This window comes from Pyrenophora tritici-repentis, chromosome 2, assembly GCF_003171515.1.
Source record: "Pyrenophora tritici-repentis strain M4 chromosome 2, whole genome shotgun sequence".
Classification (NCBI taxonomy): domain Eukaryota; kingdom Fungi; phylum Ascomycota; class Dothideomycetes; order Pleosporales; family Pleosporaceae; genus Pyrenophora; species Pyrenophora tritici-repentis.
The window spans coordinates 3,058,975-3,075,477 of record NC_089391.1 but is presented as its reverse complement, the minus strand read 5'-3'; the positions used below and the strand labels follow the sequence as shown (position 1 = coordinate 3,075,477).

The 16,503-nt window shown below is 51.4% G+C and overlaps 9 protein-coding genes across 9 annotated transcripts; 4 read left to right on the top strand and 5 right to left on the bottom strand.

Annotated features, from left to right (window-relative positions):
* Window positions 1-325: 325 nt before the first annotated feature.
* On the top strand, window positions 326-1,265 carry PtrM4_066280 (EriC, Chloride channel protein EriC; the record flags this gene model as incomplete). The annotated part of the gene is made up of 2 exons (XM_001933332.2): window positions 326-1,013; window positions 1,069-1,265. 2 exons carry the CDS (start codon window positions 326-328, stop codon window positions 1,263-1,265), a joined length of 885 nt encoding a protein of 294 aa, XP_001933367.1.
* Window positions 1,266-1,895: 630 nt separating this feature from the next.
* On the bottom strand, window positions 1,896-2,326 carry PtrM4_066270 (TniQ domain containing protein; the record flags this gene model as incomplete). Its single annotated transcript, XM_001933331.1, has 2 exons — window positions 1,896-2,189; window positions 2,237-2,326. The coding sequence occupies 2 exons, from the start codon at window positions 2,324-2,326 to the stop codon at window positions 1,896-1,898; spliced, it is 384 nt and encodes a 127-aa protein (XP_001933366.1).
* A 2,534-nt stretch (window positions 2,327-4,860) lies between these two features.
* On the bottom strand, window positions 4,861-5,082 carry PtrM4_066260 (DUF4355 multi-domain protein; the record flags this gene model as incomplete). Its single annotated transcript, XM_001933330.2, has 1 exon — window positions 4,861-5,082. The coding sequence occupies one exon, from the start codon at window positions 5,080-5,082 to the stop codon at window positions 4,861-4,863; it is 222 nt and encodes a 73-aa protein (XP_001933365.2).
* Window positions 5,083-5,328: 246 nt separating this feature from the next.
* On the bottom strand, window positions 5,329-5,439 carry PtrM4_066250 (uncharacterized protein; the record flags this gene model as incomplete). The annotated part of the gene is made up of 1 exon (XM_066105726.1): window positions 5,329-5,439. One exon carries the CDS (start codon window positions 5,437-5,439, stop codon window positions 5,329-5,331), a length of 111 nt encoding a protein of 36 aa, XP_065964353.1.
* A 1,647-nt stretch (window positions 5,440-7,086) lies between these two features.
* PtrM4_066240 (uncharacterized protein) lies at window positions 7,087-8,436 on the top strand (the record flags this gene model as incomplete). The annotated part of the gene is made up of 2 exons (XM_066105725.1): window positions 7,087-7,150; window positions 7,202-8,436. The coding sequence occupies 2 exons, from the start codon at window positions 7,087-7,089 to the stop codon at window positions 8,434-8,436; spliced, it is 1,299 nt and encodes a 432-aa protein (XP_065964352.1).
* Window positions 8,437-9,693: 1,257 nt separating this feature from the next.
* On the top strand, window positions 9,694-10,103 carry PtrM4_066230 (uncharacterized protein; the record flags this gene model as incomplete). The annotated part of the gene is made up of 2 exons (XM_001933328.1): window positions 9,694-9,975; window positions 10,068-10,103. 2 exons carry the CDS (start codon window positions 9,694-9,696, stop codon window positions 10,101-10,103), a joined length of 318 nt encoding a protein of 105 aa, XP_001933363.1.
* A 465-nt stretch (window positions 10,104-10,568) lies between these two features.
* Window positions 10,569-11,240, bottom strand: PtrM4_066220 (40S ribosomal protein eS17; the record flags this gene model as incomplete). The annotated part of the gene is made up of 3 exons (XM_001933327.2): window positions 10,569-10,664; window positions 10,718-10,895; window positions 11,071-11,240. 3 exons carry the CDS (start codon window positions 11,238-11,240, stop codon window positions 10,569-10,571), a joined length of 444 nt encoding a protein of 147 aa, XP_001933362.1.
* Window positions 11,241-11,650: 410 nt separating this feature from the next.
* On the bottom strand, window positions 11,651-13,223 carry PtrM4_066210 (ChaA, Ca2+-H+ antiporter; the record flags this gene model as incomplete). The annotated part of the gene is made up of 3 exons (XM_001933326.1): window positions 11,651-12,420; window positions 12,468-12,837; window positions 12,888-13,223. The coding sequence occupies 3 exons, from the start codon at window positions 13,221-13,223 to the stop codon at window positions 11,651-11,653; spliced, it is 1,476 nt and encodes a 491-aa protein (XP_001933361.1).
* A 1,304-nt stretch (window positions 13,224-14,527) lies between these two features.
* On the top strand, window positions 14,528-16,207 carry PtrM4_066200 (aminopeptidase Y precursor; the record flags this gene model as incomplete). Its single annotated transcript, XM_001933325.2, has 4 exons — window positions 14,528-14,783; window positions 14,833-15,646; window positions 15,700-16,027; window positions 16,076-16,207. The coding sequence occupies 4 exons, from the start codon at window positions 14,528-14,530 to the stop codon at window positions 16,205-16,207; spliced, it is 1,530 nt and encodes a 509-aa protein (XP_001933360.1).
* Window positions 16,208-16,503: the final 296 nt, after the last annotated feature.

Here is a 16,503-nt window from a genome sequence, read left to right as displayed (position 1 = left end):
GAGTAAAGGCGGAAAGAGGCGACGTACCGTGCCTTACGGGTCTGGTCTGGGCCCTGTTTGCTTAGCCTGCCCGTCTGAAGAGAAAAGCCCGTGTGGACGGATGTACGTATGTGACGGAGGGGGTTTTGCTCTGCTTAGACACGGCACGTCACGGTCTAGGGGTTTGTGGTGGTTACCTTTTACCGCACTGCTCTCCCTCCTACCTTCTTCTTCCATCTCTCCACCACCTTTACCTCTACCCCCACTACCGTTGATTTTTCTTCCTCTCACCACACACCAGCTTAAGCTTCTTCCATACAAGTTTCTCGTGCTCGCGTAGCTTACCATGGCTGACGCATCGACGCAGAGCTCCGGCTCTCAGCGCAGCCTCAATCCTTTCGCCAAGCGGGACGAGCATACACCGCAGTCGATTCTCCTGTACAAGATCACGACGAGCCTCAGCTACCTGCTCCTCCTCATCAGCAGCATCTACTACGCCATCCATGCCCCGGCTGGCGCGCACAACCATCGCTTCTGGCACAATAACTACTCGACGCCCTTTGCACAAAGCAGCATCTTCACTTCCATCTACTGGCTCATTCTCTTTGCGCTGCAGCTCGGCTACGCGTACGCACTGTACACGCCTACCACCGCCACGGTCAACTTCGCCGCAAACATTGGCAGCCACTTCATCGCCAACAATCTGCTGCTGTTCGGCTTCGTCAATCTCTTTGTGAGGAGTCACTTCTGGCTCGCGGAATTCTTGCTCGTCGTGAACTTCTTCAACCTCACTTTTGCCTACTTCCGCCATAGCAATGGTCCCCGCTGGGTCCATGTTGGTGCATTGAGTGGCCCGCTTGCCTGGAATTTCATCGCACTCTACTGGTGTGGTGCGTTGGCCGTGCATTCTAACCACTTTGCCGCACGTATTGTTGCCAATGTGTTCATCTGGGGTTGGGTCGGCTATGGCGCGTTCTACTTGATCGCATTCAAGGACTACACAATGGGATTCGCGCTGTCAGCTTTGGCGTTCTGTAAGTCACTGCATGTATATGGTGTTTGGTACAGTTTACTAATACGACATCGTAGCTACGGGTGTTGGCCAGTTTCTTACTCGCCCACATGTTCTGCAGCTCCAGTGGGTCTTCGCCTTTACCATTGGTGGACTCCTCTTCCTGCTCTCCCTTGCCGTTGGCATGCCAGGCCTTCTTGGTCGCGATCCCTTCCCTCGTGGCCAGATCGTCAGTGAAGACCGCGAGAGGGCGCCGCTACTATCAGACGACTAGGCTTACTCTTGTGGTAAGAACGGCTCCGCTGGTTTGTCGCCGTGTCCTCTGGGTTCGGCTTCAAAGCTGCCGTAGGCTATTTTCAGGAGCGTGGACAAAGCTCTGCGATATAAGGTCCTTTCCTGATTCCCAGGGTATCTTTTTTCCCATACCGCCCCCTTCCTGTTATGGTTTAATAACATGATTAGATGGTGTATCCAGACATAGGCCTTCTCACGGAGTAGGAGAGGCACTTTAGACACAAACAATCTTGCGTAGCAGGGAAATCACAATCTCAACCCCCTCCAGTGTGCCTGTGGGTCTGTGATGCCTTTATACCCTCCCCTTCCTGCTCCTCTTACGGTATTATGTTCCCTTCGCCTCTACATCTCCTCTAGGACAGCACGGCTTATGCACCCTTGTATCCAGCATAGTGTTTTCACAAGTATTCTATACCTTGAAATTTTACAGGATGTAATTGTCTACTCACGTATTCACAGGTAGTGGGTTAAGGTGTAAGACGATCGTATACAGTCAGGGGTAGGTCCTGCTGATCTGAAGTGTTGCCAAGCCCGTAGGCGACATACATACATGCTCCTCCCCCTATCTTCTTCTCTCATCCCTTCCCTCTCTCATTCCCTAGTTCCCCCTTCAACCCCTCCTTACTCTTCCTTGAAAAATTAGAATCTTCTCTGCGAGGATGGCGTTCTCATCTTGAAGCTCCTCACAATAATCCAAGAGTTCTGTATGGTTGAAGCGGAGCATGTCGAGCTCCGACTTCAGCCTAATAAACAAATTGCGAGCATCCTTATTATCAACACGGATATCAGATACAGCAGTGGCTAGAGTGCTTGAGGCAGCCAGTTGTGTGTAGTAGTTGATGGCTACACAGACAGTGCCCATGAAGATAGGGATGATGACGTTGGCGTTGGAGAAGACAGCGGGCTAAGATTGTCAGCTAACATGCTAGAAAAAGGCGGGTTGCGACTTACAAGGGCATAGTCAAGACCTATACCGATGACCATGAGGTAGAGGATGGCCACAGCAATGTTGACACCGAAGGAAGCTATGATAGTAGGCATCTTGGTTAACCTCTTGTAAGTTTTGGTTGATTGGTTAGTTGCTTGGTTGGCAGGCTAAGTACGTCTTGGATAGTTGTGTGCTTGAGGGGATAAGAAGTTTGGATACTTGCGCCGGGTGAAGCCCTTATATACACCCATCTACCCCTCCGGCAGCAAGAAGAAAGATGGCGATGTCGGAGTACGATCGCGGTGGCATGATGAGGTTTGTTTGCACTGTCAATGTGCACACTTCACACATCGCCCGACCCAACCCTCGGCGAACAAAATACCCCCACTTGAAGCCGAAGCCGAAACGGCAACAGGAGGGGCAGTACCACATCTTGCGCTGGTTGTCCGAGGGCATCAAAGTGTTTGCATATGACAGCTGGACAGTCTCACGTCTCAACCTCTACCGCTCCCGAAGAAGCATGAGTAATGCCAGAAACAATAGCAGCTTGCATTGGCTGAGAGCAGCACGGAATCATCTTGCGGCGGTTGTCTGGGTGCAATATCGGGCTCAATGTGTTTGCACAGGGCATCTGGACCGTCTCAATCTCTACTACTGCCGAAGACGCATGAGTAACAGCACGATCAGGAGCATCTTGCATTGATCAGAAGCAGCATGAGGGCAGCACAGTGTTTACACGCTCGAAGCCGGATGACCTCACTTCTCAGCCGCCGTCGAGGCCGAAGCCGCAGCAGCTTACGCTTCTTGGCTGGAGGCAACAGGGTATCTTCGTAATGGAAGCTAGATGGCATCACTCCGAGACCTCAGCATCTTGCACTGGTGGTCGGCAAGATAGTGTTTGCATGCCAGCAGTTGCATGGCATCATGCCTTAGCCGCTGCCTGCCACTACCAAAGTCGCTGCCACTATAGTAGTTTGCGCTGGTTGGTTGGTGGCAACATTGCTTCTGGAAGCTGGGAGGTACAGGCCAGGCCAGGTGAAGATGGTGAGTGAGAATGAGGGCATGAAGTACGATAGCATAAAGTTTAGCTCTTGACTAATATAGAGGCAACAATCTTTTACCCAAAACACCACCGTAGACTACACCCCTGTCCGCTGATGATATTTCTCGCTATCTTCAAGAATTTTCAGCACTTCCGTCTGGCGTAAAGAGAGTGATAATACGTCCTTCTGTTATATGCGCTGATTTACTCACTACGTTCCTACGTACAACTACTATTTCTATATTCTCCGAACGTAGAACAGCAACAGCATATCTTCTACAATTGCAGACCTCCGCAATCGCATACCTCCTTCGCAATTGTATACCTCCTTCGCGATCCTAGCGTTCACCGAGTCATAGGCGAAGAATAGGAGTTGAGGCCTCCGTCGTCTATTCCCGCCTAAAACTATTACTTATACACGCTACAAACCAATGACGGCTATGACACGCTTTCTAGGATTCTATACCTTCACAATCCTAGTACTTGCTGGGGCACAGTCAGAGGATAGAGTAGGGCCTTCCGTGGACTATTACCACCCAAGGACACGGCTTGTGGACACTGCGAATATATAACAGCGACAGCACACTCAAGTGACTCAGCACGACTCCATGACTCATAGAGCGAACGCACACACTATACCGAGTTCTTGGGGCACCACATCGCCTTTGGTGTCACGCTGGTCGCCTTGGTCGTCGAAGACTCCAGTCCAGTTTGGCCACTGAATCAGGCAGTGCGACACTGCGTTGTTGACTATCTTGCTCCACTTGTTGAGTGGGAGGCGTGGAGGTGTGTAGAGTCAGGATATTATACGTGTATCTGGGACGTTCTGATCGCTTTGGGTGGGTAGTGTCTTGGACGAAGGCACGGAGGGACGGCAGGCTTTCGGAGAAGCTATGCGCAGGTTAGCTAAAGAACAAACAGAAATATATGTAGGTAGGTAATCATAAACTCACCTAGACCCGCCGGGTCGGTTGAGATGGGATGTAATAGTAGGTAGAGTGACTCGTCGAATTTAAGCCACGTCTATAACCTTGCACACACAGTTGGGGATGAGCGAGGAAGACAGATAAGATAACGCACACTTACTTACGACCTTTAGGTTGACAGAGACGTGTAGAAGAATATCTGCAGCGACGGAGGAAGAGGGAGCACATAGTGCTAGCAAGTCGTGATATCTTTAGCCTAAACGTTCATAGCTTCTGTGAGAGCAGCGAAGAGAGTAGATAGGATTGTTTACAGGCGAGAGGGATATGCAGTCGCATTTGGTTGACGGAGAAACTCAGAGAATGTGGATAGATTGTGTGGGTTTAGCCTGAGGTAGCTTTCGTGGTTTTTGTAGCTTTTTCAAAAGACGCGGTCAAGTTTTGGGTAGAAGAGCAGGTGGTAATATATAAAGGCAAGAGACGCATGCACCTTGTAATTTCAGGTCGGTTTAAGTACGAAGTAAGGTGGGTTGAGCGACTAAAGAAAGCTGAGCGCATTGCACAATGTGCAGTGCGCAGTGCGGAGAAGTTTTAAATTTTAAACTAGGCTGTCATGGTTCTTGGAAGAGACGCGGTTAGGAGGAAGGAACGAACGTAGATGTTGGTAAGCATTGTTGTGACACTAAACCTCTTGCAGATATTGTACACCGGCTCCTGCACCAGCTTCTCCTTCATTTTTTTCCTCTAGATTTTCCTCTAGCTCCTTGCCCGACTTTGCCTCTAGTTCTTTGTCTAGCTTCTCGCCTTGCTTCTTGCTCCGTTTCTTGTTTAGCTCCTCTAGCTTCGCCTCCAGTTCTACTTCCAGTTCTGTCTCCAGCTTCTCCTTCAGCTCCTCGTCCAGCATCTTCTCTAGATCCACCTCCAAATACTTCTCTTCCTACTTCTCGCCTAGCTTCAACTCTAGCCTCGCCCCCAGCTCATCGTCCACAACACTTAAATGACTCGGCACGACTCTATAAGCCATGGAGAGAATGCGCACACTACACCTGGCTTCTATTCTAGCTTTTCCTCTAGATCCACCCTAGATACTTCTTCTCCAGTGCTATATTATCCTTGAGTCCCAAGCTCCTCTTCCAATTCTATACCATCGTTAATCTCGAAGCTCCTTCTCTAGATCCTCCTGCTGGTGCTCGTCCAGCTTCACGCACAGCTCCTCGTTCAGCTCCTCTTTCAGTTCCTCGTTCAGCTTCTTCGGCTCCATACCATTGTCGAATTACAAGTCCCAGCTTCTCCTCTACCTTAACCCTCAGTTCTTCCTCTAGCTTCTCGCCACGCCTTACGCAGTGCCTCACGCATTACCACACGCACTACCACACACCCTGCCTCACGTCCTGCCTCGCTTCAAGCTTCTTCAGCTCCATACCATCGTTGAATTCGAAGCTCTTTGTCAAGCAAAATACTGACAGTCTATGGCAAGCACCATCTGACGCTCGCCGCACCAGATTTTCGCAGTCACTTTGGTCTTGTGCGACATGTTTTGGAAGATTGGGAGGATACATGAGAATTACAGGCATGCTCAGCTCAACTTTGGGAGCTTGCGCTCAACATATGGGACGCGGATCCAATACCCGGATCAGGGTTCTATACACGGGAATTATGGGCATGTTCACCTCACAATCAAGAGCTTTCACTCAATTTCCGGAGCGCGGATCTTGTCGTCGAGCCAGGGTTCTTCGGCCAGAGTCTTGGTTAGAGCTAGCGTACTTGTGTGCATGGCTGCTGGCATGCACTTGAGGGACTGGATGCAAAGTTGACTACGGTATTATGGATGATCGGCATGTGCGAGTGCTGATTCCCAAACATTTGAAACATCTGGGGTGTATTGAACATGTAGACAGCTTTGAACTATCTCGTGTGCAGGATACGGTGATTTAGCCTGATCATGTAGATATCTGGTAGGTATGCCGACAGCTTCAATCCATTACAACAGTGACGCATCACGATGGCATCCGTGGCTGAGTATATAGTCACGGTGGGCCTAGACCGTATCTTCCATACGGTACCCATGTGTAGAAACGCTGGTGATTTCCGTTTTTGATTCCACAGGATGGTACGGCGCGTGATTCGGAAATGCAAGGGTTCTGCTTGAGCTCTCAAGCATGCAGGGGCGCAAGAAAATGGATGTATAACATCTCAGAATTGAGAATGTATGAGTACACCAGACCAGATATTGGGCATGAAAACCGTGGGATGTGAATGTGCACAGGCCAATATACCCACAAGGCAACAGCGCTCAAAGTTATCCCATACCCTCAGCAGTCAACCTTCTCCATTTACAACTCAAATTTCGCAATTATAAGCTTGACAGTTCGCTTGCAAAACAGCACGGCTAATGTGGACTGGAAATGATTTTTGATGTTGGAGATGGAAAGCGGCGCAAGGCGTCGTGCTTTGTCAGGATTAGGCGGGGGAATGCGGTCATGATGAACGTCGATCAGGTCGAGCAGCAGCAAACACAAACGTGACCACATACCCTGCCCTTAATTCGGATGAAACATGCGGTGCGAAGATGGGAAATCGCGTAGACCCCCATGTCAGTGGCCACCTGTGCATGCGCTAGACTATGACGTTCCTTGAGGATGCCGTTAGGGCCACAATTTGGCTGGGTCACGGTGTCACGTGCGATCCAATGCTCTGCCAAGAAGGCCCCTAGCCACGCTAGCTACGCGAGCGTGAATGTTTTTGCCTTTACCTCACCGAAGAACCCCAGCCACCCCACCTTCACGTCCACCGCGAAGCTCACTCAGCAACACCATCAAATCCATCGATCTATCTACATTTGGCCATCTATACGGGACTGCAGAGTTGCCTTTTTCGGTGTATCAAGTCAAGATATCGCGCTGCGATTATGGCGCCTGCGACGATCAAGCCGGGTGCGCCTGCCTCGCAGTCTTCGCCCCAACCCACCATTCGTAAGTAGAATAAGAGTCATTCAATGGATTCATGAGTAGTTGCTAATGCAGCTGTGCCCCTGCTAGACAAGAACTTTGACGACATCTTCCACATAAAGTTCATGAAGATTATCCAGGAATGGAAGGATGATCCTGCCCGTGGTCAACTCACCCAGAAAGATCGAAAGACATTCATTGAGACGGCCTTCTCCGAGACTGATGAGCTCTACTGGGGCCAGCGCATGATGACTGATTACGAACTCAAGCTCCGCGCCCTGACCAAAGTCTTCTACAAGGTCTTGGCCGAGGAACCCTGGTCCGAGGATTGGATTCGCGCCCCGGATGTTGAACGAAAGCTGTCCAAGTTTGAGATGCACGAGGACTCTGTAGCCCTGGCTAAGCAACATGGCTTCACCACACCACGTGAGGCGGTCAAGGCGGCGCGCGAGAGGGGTATCAAGAACGCCGAAATCTGGAAGGAGGGGGAGAAGAACGGCAAGACGCTCAAGGACTTGAAGCTCGACCGTGGTCCGTTCGACGACATTGAGATTGTCTACATTGCCGGTACAGTCTCATCATCCGCTACTAGCAGGATCGACCGTAGCAACATATATCCTGTCTCTGTTTCCTCGGTCGCAAACGTGCTCCAGAATCACATCTGTAGAGACATGGTGCGGCCCTACATGATGGCTGAACGCTTCATCAACTGCACCGACACCCGAGAGCTGGAGGATATGAGACGTTTCGCATGTAATGTATGCGATTTTTGTCCCCATCTCCTCGATAATGATAACGTCAGCCTGCTCGTTGTCTTGCTCATTCTCTCCCGTTCCGACTGCTGTCGCCGCTTCGAGGCAAACGGTATTCGTATCGAGGGATCCACCATCAGCCACCGCAAGGCAGAGTGCATGAAGAACAAGATGGGCTGGAAGGACTCCCAAGACAAGAAGCCCTACGATACCTTCGCCCAGGAGTTTCAGACTCGCGTAAAGAACGCATGCTTTCCAGCACCGAGGGCCCAGCGCATTGGGGGTAGGAAGCCCCATCCGCCAGCACTAGGAGGAGCACGCCACTCTATTACTATGGGTTTCCCCATCTACGGTCACGGTCAGCCTCAGCCCCATATGGGATTCGTCGCCCCTCCCCAGATCCGCAACGGCGCTCCCAACAACAGTTCGAACAATGTCCACCAAGCTCACCGCCATTCAACTGGTGGTGCGGGCAGCAGTGTCATTAACGTTCAAGGTCCCCGTCCTTCGACTAGTGGCGCGGGCAGCAGCGCTGAAGACCCCATGGACCTTTCCTAGGATCCACCCTAACTTGGTAGTGGTATACATTCTCCCAGCTTTGGGTAGTGTTATACATCTTCTTCTTGCATAGCCATGGCGTTTTCGGGCTGGCGTTCGGGCTCTGAAGGTTATTTGAACCAAGTCTCTCTGTACATAGTATATACAAGCAGCCATTTCAAACCAATCAATACCCATATTCTCAACAAATCCACCTTGCACATGTATAAAAGGGGTGATCTGCTAAGGATGTTGCAATCGCAAAGTGAGGTCATCACTGTGATTGTGTAATTGTGTGAAGTCTTTGGGGGATAGCCAATAAGCGGAGGAAACCTGAATAGACTTTAAGAAAAGTGAGTCATCTTGGCCACACAAATATCGATGTGCCTGCCATCGGCAGCTCCAAGTGCCCTCAGTTCACTGTCAACTATCAACCCCATCCCAAGTAAAGCATCTGGTGTTGTTTCTCAGAAACATGCAGGCAGAACCAGTTGAAATTGAGATGCTCGAACAAGACATCCACAGATCATCTGGTTGATAATTCTGGTTCGGCAAGAACAAGAAGATATACAGATCGTCTTAATATTGTTTTTAGTGTCTCAGAATAGGAATTCCGAACTGCAGTCCCAGAAATGACGTGCCATGCTGTTTGACTGCAAGAACAAGTGCCAAATTTGCAAAGTAGGTGGCCAGGTGAGGGGAAATGATGGTGTTGCTTGATTAGCACGTTGCCCGCCTAGATAGAACAGCACATAGAGGCCAGAGATTGACAACGAACAGGAAGAACGAGGGAAGTTCGCAAGAGTTGTAAGTACTTACCATCTTTGTGATACCGTCGTCGTCCGGTAGCCATCTACACTGGCAATTGGCACTGGGTTCTCGCCGTCCTGAAGTCAGTAACCAATACCCAGACTCCGCAACAATCAATCAGATCGGCATGATTGATTCCTATCTAGGTTAAAGGCTGCCTAATGAAGTAATTCTTTAACCTATATAGGAATCAATCATGTCGATCGATTGATTGTTGCGGAGTCTGCCAATACCCACACATTCACCGTGGGTACACCGCCATCGTGCCCCCGCACACTGCAAACACGCAGGTAGCACCAAAAGAACAGAGGTGAGAGACAAGGTGACCATAGATTTGAGGACGACGAGCACCCCTGACTCTAGTATTTCAACACCTATTCTTCTCTCTGGTCTCTTACAAGTATCCCTCAAAGTCTCCCTTGACAACTAATCATACCATCGTATACACCAACCCCCAAAACAACCACCATGACCCTTTCTAGCGGTGCCCTTGTAGCCACCATCTGCGCCGTCATCGCCCTCCTCGGAGCCCTCATCAGTGCCGTCGTCGTCGTCAACCGTCGCCGCCGCGATAACATCAGGGCCATCGGGCTCCAGCGGTTGAATCCCACCACCTTGCCGCCTCCTATTCTCGCCGTAGGAGGGCGCCAGCCTGGACTTGTCCACCAGGCACCTCCACAGCAACACATACGCTTCGCGAGTACTCAGTACCCTCGCCAAGCCGCCGGAGGGGCGCCCTCCTCGGGTAATGTAAACGCCTGGTAGCATGCATCCCCCTGCTGCCGGTATGACTGATAAAACATTGTATCCACCATGATCTTAACTAACTTCACCATCAACAGGGACGTAAGATTGCCGGGAGACCACCACATCACTAGGAGTGGAGGAGATGAGCATGATTAGATACTGATGATGACGACAAGAGGTCGGGATGCAATGATTCCCGAGTCAGAAGTGGTTATTGAAGGATAGAAGTAGTGAAATGAAAATGGAATGGCATGGTACAATACCTCGAAGCTCATCTCACGGTGACTTGGAAAAACACACATGTACTTACCATCCAGAACTACATCTTGTCACAAGGTGCACCAACATCACATCACATATCGCAAAGGGGGGAATGGCAATCAAGCATCGTCCTCGCGTCTTTCGACACTCAGACTCAGCGACACCTAGTGGGGAGGAACCTTTTCTTTCATTTGCTCCTGATCATCATGCCGCCGTATATAGCCGTAAAACCATGCCATAGTCGTGGCAGAAGAAACCCTTTCCCAGACACCATGTTTTCAATGAACCGAGAAGGGAGGAAGAAGAGAGACCGAATCGCGCGTTCGCTTTCGTATTTACGAGCGGCCGGGGCGGTCGTTGAAGCGGCGGGGACCGCGCTCGACAACCTGTTGCTGAGAGACGGCAATGACGTTGGTGGGGATGCTGTCGAACTATTCCATGCGTTAGCTAGTTGCGGAATGTGGGAATCATGGTGTGAGCATACGCCCATGCTCTTGAGGAGGTCCTTGGTCTCCTGGTCGACATCGAGCGAGCCAGACTCGCTGTTCTGGGTGAAGTCGAGAGCAGAGATCTCGGGGACGTATTGGTCCTTGCGCTCACGCTCCTCTTCTTGAAGCTTGAACGAGATACCACGGACGGGACCACGCTGGATACGCTTCATCCTGTGAATTGTTAGTATTGGAAGGATAACGGGGTGATTATGCGAGCATTGAGAGTGAGATTGGGTCGATTTGAGAACATGCACAAATGCATCGCATCGCTGGTCGTGCGCATGCAAACCTCATCTTCCAGTACCAATCTCATTTCCCATGTGCCTCCGCATGTGCGTCCACGTACAAGTGAGTGGTGTATCCGGCGATCTTGTTTCGGAGCCTCTTGGAGGCGATGATGGCAATCTCATCGCAGATCCTCTTGTTGGTCTCGAAGTCGAGCGACAACTTGGGGTAGTAACGCTCAATGATGACCTTGGCGGACTTCTTGACGGTCTTAGTTCGGACGCGACCCATTTTGGCGACTGTTGTGAGAGCTGAGGGAAGAGGCTGTCGTGGGAAGGGCGGTGGCTGTCGGGTTAGTTGTGTTGTCGCTGGAGAGAAATGCATCAAAAGACGCCTGCGATATTCGCTAAGTTGTGTGGTGGTCTGTGCCAGGCGCTAGTGCATATGCGGCATAGCGGGCCTGAGTTGCGAACATCATCATTCAGGCAGCATCTGGGCATTCATGGGTCACAATCGAATCGAAACACCGTTTATAAGGGATACTTGGCATGTTTTGCTCGATAATTTACAGTCACAGAAAAGAAGGTCCAAAAATGCATCGCAGACGCTCGCTAGAAAGCTTGACAAAGGAAAAACCAAACCAGTTGTGTAGGTACAAACTCCAATCCCAACTATACACACGGCAATCTTTCAAAGATTCTTCAGTGGCCGCCGCCGCCCTCGGCAGCACCAGTTGAGTGGCCACCCGAAGCTGCACCCTCGTGCAAGGGGTTGGGGAAATAAAAGGCGCAGATTGCGATGATCATGTAGATCATGACACAGAGCACACCCTCGAGATAATTGGAGCTGCCGTCACGAAGGAAAGAACCGACGGCGAGCACTGCAAGAACGAGAGCAGCAGCGTCGAACATAGTGAAGTTGTAATCCATGTGGACACCAATGCCCCAGCCGACCAGGACAACGAGGGGCGCGTTGAACAGAGCAGTCTGGATGGAGGCACCGAGGACGTGGGCAAGAGCCATGTTGATCTGGTTGTCGTAGGCTTCATCGATAGCGAGGAGATGCTCGGCAATCTTCTCGACGAGGGGAATGAGGATAAGACCGATGAAGGCGTCACTAATACCACGCTCTTCCACCAAATGCGGGATCTCTTGGACAAGGGCGATGGCGACAAGAGCGACACAAGCCACAGAGATGATGAGAGCGATAATGACTTCGGTCATAGTGAGCTTGGGCTTCTTGAGTTCCTCGTGGCGGTCCTTGTCCTTGTGGTCGTCTGCCTCGTAGATCTCGTGAAGCAAGCCATCGTGCGACATGGTCTGGAAGGCAAGGTATATGAAGAACCCGACAATCGAGATGATGGCAACACCGCGGGAGATGAGTCGTGTGTTTGTGGCAACGTTGATGTTTTGCTCAAAGTCCACGTTCCCATTAAGATACGAGTAGAAGATGGCGGGCAAGACAAGCGCCACTACAAAAGTTAGTACGGGGTATAGAGTATGCGGGGAACAAACGTACTCGAAGCGACAAGCATGAGACCACTGCCGTTCTCGGAAATGGCAGAGTGGAACTCCTGTGTCTTGTTCTTGAGACCACCTGCGATGAAGCATACACCCAGGCAGAGCAGCAAGTTGGCCAGGATGGAACCCAAGATTGCAGCGCGGATGACTTGTACGTTGGAATCACCGTTGGATGTCTTGAGCAAGGTCATGAACAGGATAATCTCAACAATGGAACCAAACGTCGTCTCGAGAACAACAGCAAAGGCCTTGTTGGGCATCTTGCGGGAGAATTCCTGGCCAGCGAAGCCGAGCATATTGGCAGCGGGAAGCATGGCAATGTAGTTGCAGATGAAGATGGGAAGATGCCATTCGGGCTTGGCAAAGTGCTGTCCGAACTGTCAGTATAGGAGACTTGAGTGGAGGAGAGTTGCCTTACCATTGCAATGGCAACAGGTACAATGGGCCATAACATGTTGACTAACATGGACGGCATGCTGCTACTCCGACCGCAAATGACGAGGAACTTGATGGGATTGAAGCCACGTCTACCGCTCTCACCCTCCGGGTGGATGCCCGGTGTCACAGCATGTCCATTGTGGTTGTATTGCGGCAGAGACTCGCGGCGCCTACTACGACTTCGACGGTTATCGCTGTGCGGAGGGACGGTGCGTGGTGTCTTCTCGCTAGTATACTCGCGGTCTCGCGATGAACGGTGCTGCGAGGACCTCCTGCCGGCTGGGTAGTCTCGCGAGCTTCTTCCGTGGTGCGCCATGGCCAGCGTGGAGTGTGCGAGGGAACGGATGAGGACAACCAAGCGCTGTGTGCAGGTGTTTGCGTTGTTAGGGCCAGATAAGTTTGTTATTCCAGTGGCGCGAGTATGGGTTTGCCTGCAGCAGGTGTGAAGGTTGCAGTTCAAGAAGAAGAACAAGAACGAATTATGGGAGGTATAGGAGGCATATACGAAGGGTCGGTGAAACTAGACAACGAAGAAGGGCCGGGCGTCATCTCGGCGGCAGGTTCTCTATGGTTCCTTGTTTGGTGTTGCGGGAGGCCGCGACGCGGGCGCATCAATCGACTCAGCCTCCATGGCCTATTCGCCAGCTGTCTTGGTCAAACAAACGCGTTGCAGCATATTCACACCGAAACACTGCGGCATTATAAGCTTTAGCCATTCAATTGGCTGCAATTGCCTGTGCTATACTTCGGCGCGACTGTGAAGCTGTGCGAGCTGTACGAGCTGAGCTTACTCCACTCGCATTAGACACGTCACCAAGCATTGGAGCCCGCGCCTGGCGGGGAGGCTTGACACTTCTTGGCTACCTCCCAGCCAAACTTCAAGGAAAGAAAGCTCAATGCCATGCAACCTGACGTGGGCCCAGGCTCCACTATGGGGCCATCTCCCACCAAGGGAAAGGGTCTCGATATTGACTATGGCACGGTGTAAATGCTGCGGCGATATACTGTAGATTATCTGGGGTATGCAGTGGTGTTTCGATTTTCGCCGGCCGCATCGCATCCACCTGCAACGCACTACACGTCACATTTATGAGAAGACTCAACATACAAACACTCTGCCTGAAGCATGCAGAACAATGCTAGATGAAGATGGGGTCACCGCCTGCACACAAACCAGACTACCCATCTAGTGCTGGATCCGGTGCATCCGCCGTTTTTTCGGTGCGATAGTGCCCCAGCCGTCTCCAGCCCCTTCGCTGTTCACGTCGGTGATGCGCGTAACGTCATCCCGTTCCTTGCATCTTGCCACATTAGCGGCGGGATGGCTGCATGGATGTGAGTGCATCCAGTCGTTCCATATGGCAATGTTGACGAAACATTGTCGTCGCCTGGCTGTGCCATGCATCAACATGCAACATGATCAGAAAATGTAGATGAGGGCCGAAAAAGAACATGCTCAAACACGCCGGCTAGTCACCCAGCTACCTCCTAGGCATGTGCACGGGGACAGGCGTTATCTGGGAGGCGGGCGCGTGCTAGCGGCATGGCAACACCGCGACTCACCCATCAAACATCACTCCCCGTCTCTACTCCACATCCCTCATCCCCACATTGTTCATCATGGTCTACCTTTCCGGCTTCGCTTTATGCGCAGCCATCTCCAGCGCTACCGCACTTCAGATACCCCTACTTTCGTCCAGCAGCAATGCGGGTCCGCTCGGACATGCCCACGGCGCGAAACCATTGGTCAACTCGACCGAGCTGCAGGACCTCGTCAGTGGTGACAGGCTGATGGCTCGTGCGAAGAAGATGTTTGACATTGCCAAGCTTGGAGAAGCAGAATACAACCATCCCACAAGAGTTATCGGGAGTGCCGGTATGCCTGTGTATGCGTCTTGCTCCTTCCCATGTTGACCGTCATGCAGGTCATCTTGGGACGCTATCCTACATTTACGAAAGCATTCTTGAGCTCGGTGACTACTATACAATCTCGAACCAGAGTTTCCCTGCCGTTTCTGGTCACATCTTCGAATCTCGCCTGGTCATTGGTGATGGCGTGCCCAAGTCTGCAGCGCCCATGGGCCTAACTCCACCGACCAAGGACAAGGAGCCCGTACATGGCGACCTTGTGTTTGTGAAGAATGAGGGATGTGAGGCATCTGATTACCCTGACTCAGTCTCTGGCAATATTGCATTTGTGAAGCGTGGAGTATGCCCGTTCGGCACCAAGTCTGAGCATGCTGGTCGCAAGGGCGCCGTAGCTGCAGTCGTATACAACTACGAGAAGGATCCCGTCTCCGGTACTCTTGGAACACCGTCGCCAGACCACGTTGCAACCTTTGGTCTCTCTGGCGAAGAGGCCGAGCCGATACTGAAGAAGCTCGGGAACAAGGAGCGCGTCGATGCTATTGCCTACATAGATGCCGAGGTCAGCCAGATCCTGACGGTCAACATCATTGCTCAGACAACTGAGGGTGATCCGGATAACTGTGTCATGTTGGGTGCCCACAGCGACAGCGTCACAGAAGGCCCCGGTATCAACGACGATGGCTCGGGTACCATGTCACTTCTCGAGGTTGCCACCCAACTCACCAAGTTCAACGTCAGTAACTGCGTTCGATTTGCTTGGTGGGCTGCCGAAGAAGAGGGTCTGCTCGGTTCAGACTACTATGTCTCATCTCTATCTGAGAAGGAGAACAAGAAGATCCGTCTATTCATGGACTACGACATGATGGCCAGGTAAGTGACAGATACACTATCTGCTCTGTAAGGATACTGACTTTACCAAATAGCCCCAACTTCGCCTATCAAATCTACAACGCCACCAACGCGGTCAACCCACATGGCTCAGAAGAGCTCCGTGATCTATACATCAAGTGGTACGAGGACCAGGGCTTGAACTATACCTTTATCCCCTTCGATGGTCGCAGCGACTATGATGGGTTCATCCGCAGCGGCATTCCCGGTGGTGGTATCGCAACAGGTGCCGAGGGTATCAAGACGGAGAAGGAGGTTGAGATGTTTGGCGGCAAGGCTGGAGATTGGTATGACCCATGTTACCATCAACTTTGTGATGATCTCGGCAACGTGAACGTCACTGCGTGGGTTGTCAACACCAAGGTAAGCTGCGTTTCTTTCTATTGGGAGCCACCGCTAACACAACGACAGCTCATCGCCCACTCTGTTGCCACGTACGCACGGTCGCTCAAGGGCTTCCCCGAGCGCGAAATTGAGGTTGCCGCAAAGTCGACCGCATACCTGAAGGATGTCAAATACCACGGCGCGAAACTTGTCCTTTAATCGACGAATATCTGTTTTGATCGCATGACCTAGTTAATGTCACTGGCACTCTTTAGCCAGGGCCGTTGTACAATACCTAGCCAGTATAACTTGTAAACATAAAGTCTCGTCGTTCAATAAATCACAGGACGCGTGACCAGCCTTGTTTTCAGTATCTCGATCTCTGTGCCGTTCCTCTATCCAAAACCATAGCATCGCTCAGCATTCGAATAGAAAGGGGTTGCCTAAGTTATAGGACACGTCTAGAGCGCGCACATGTGTCCCACTCTCCACCGTGATCGACCTGGATCTCGTCT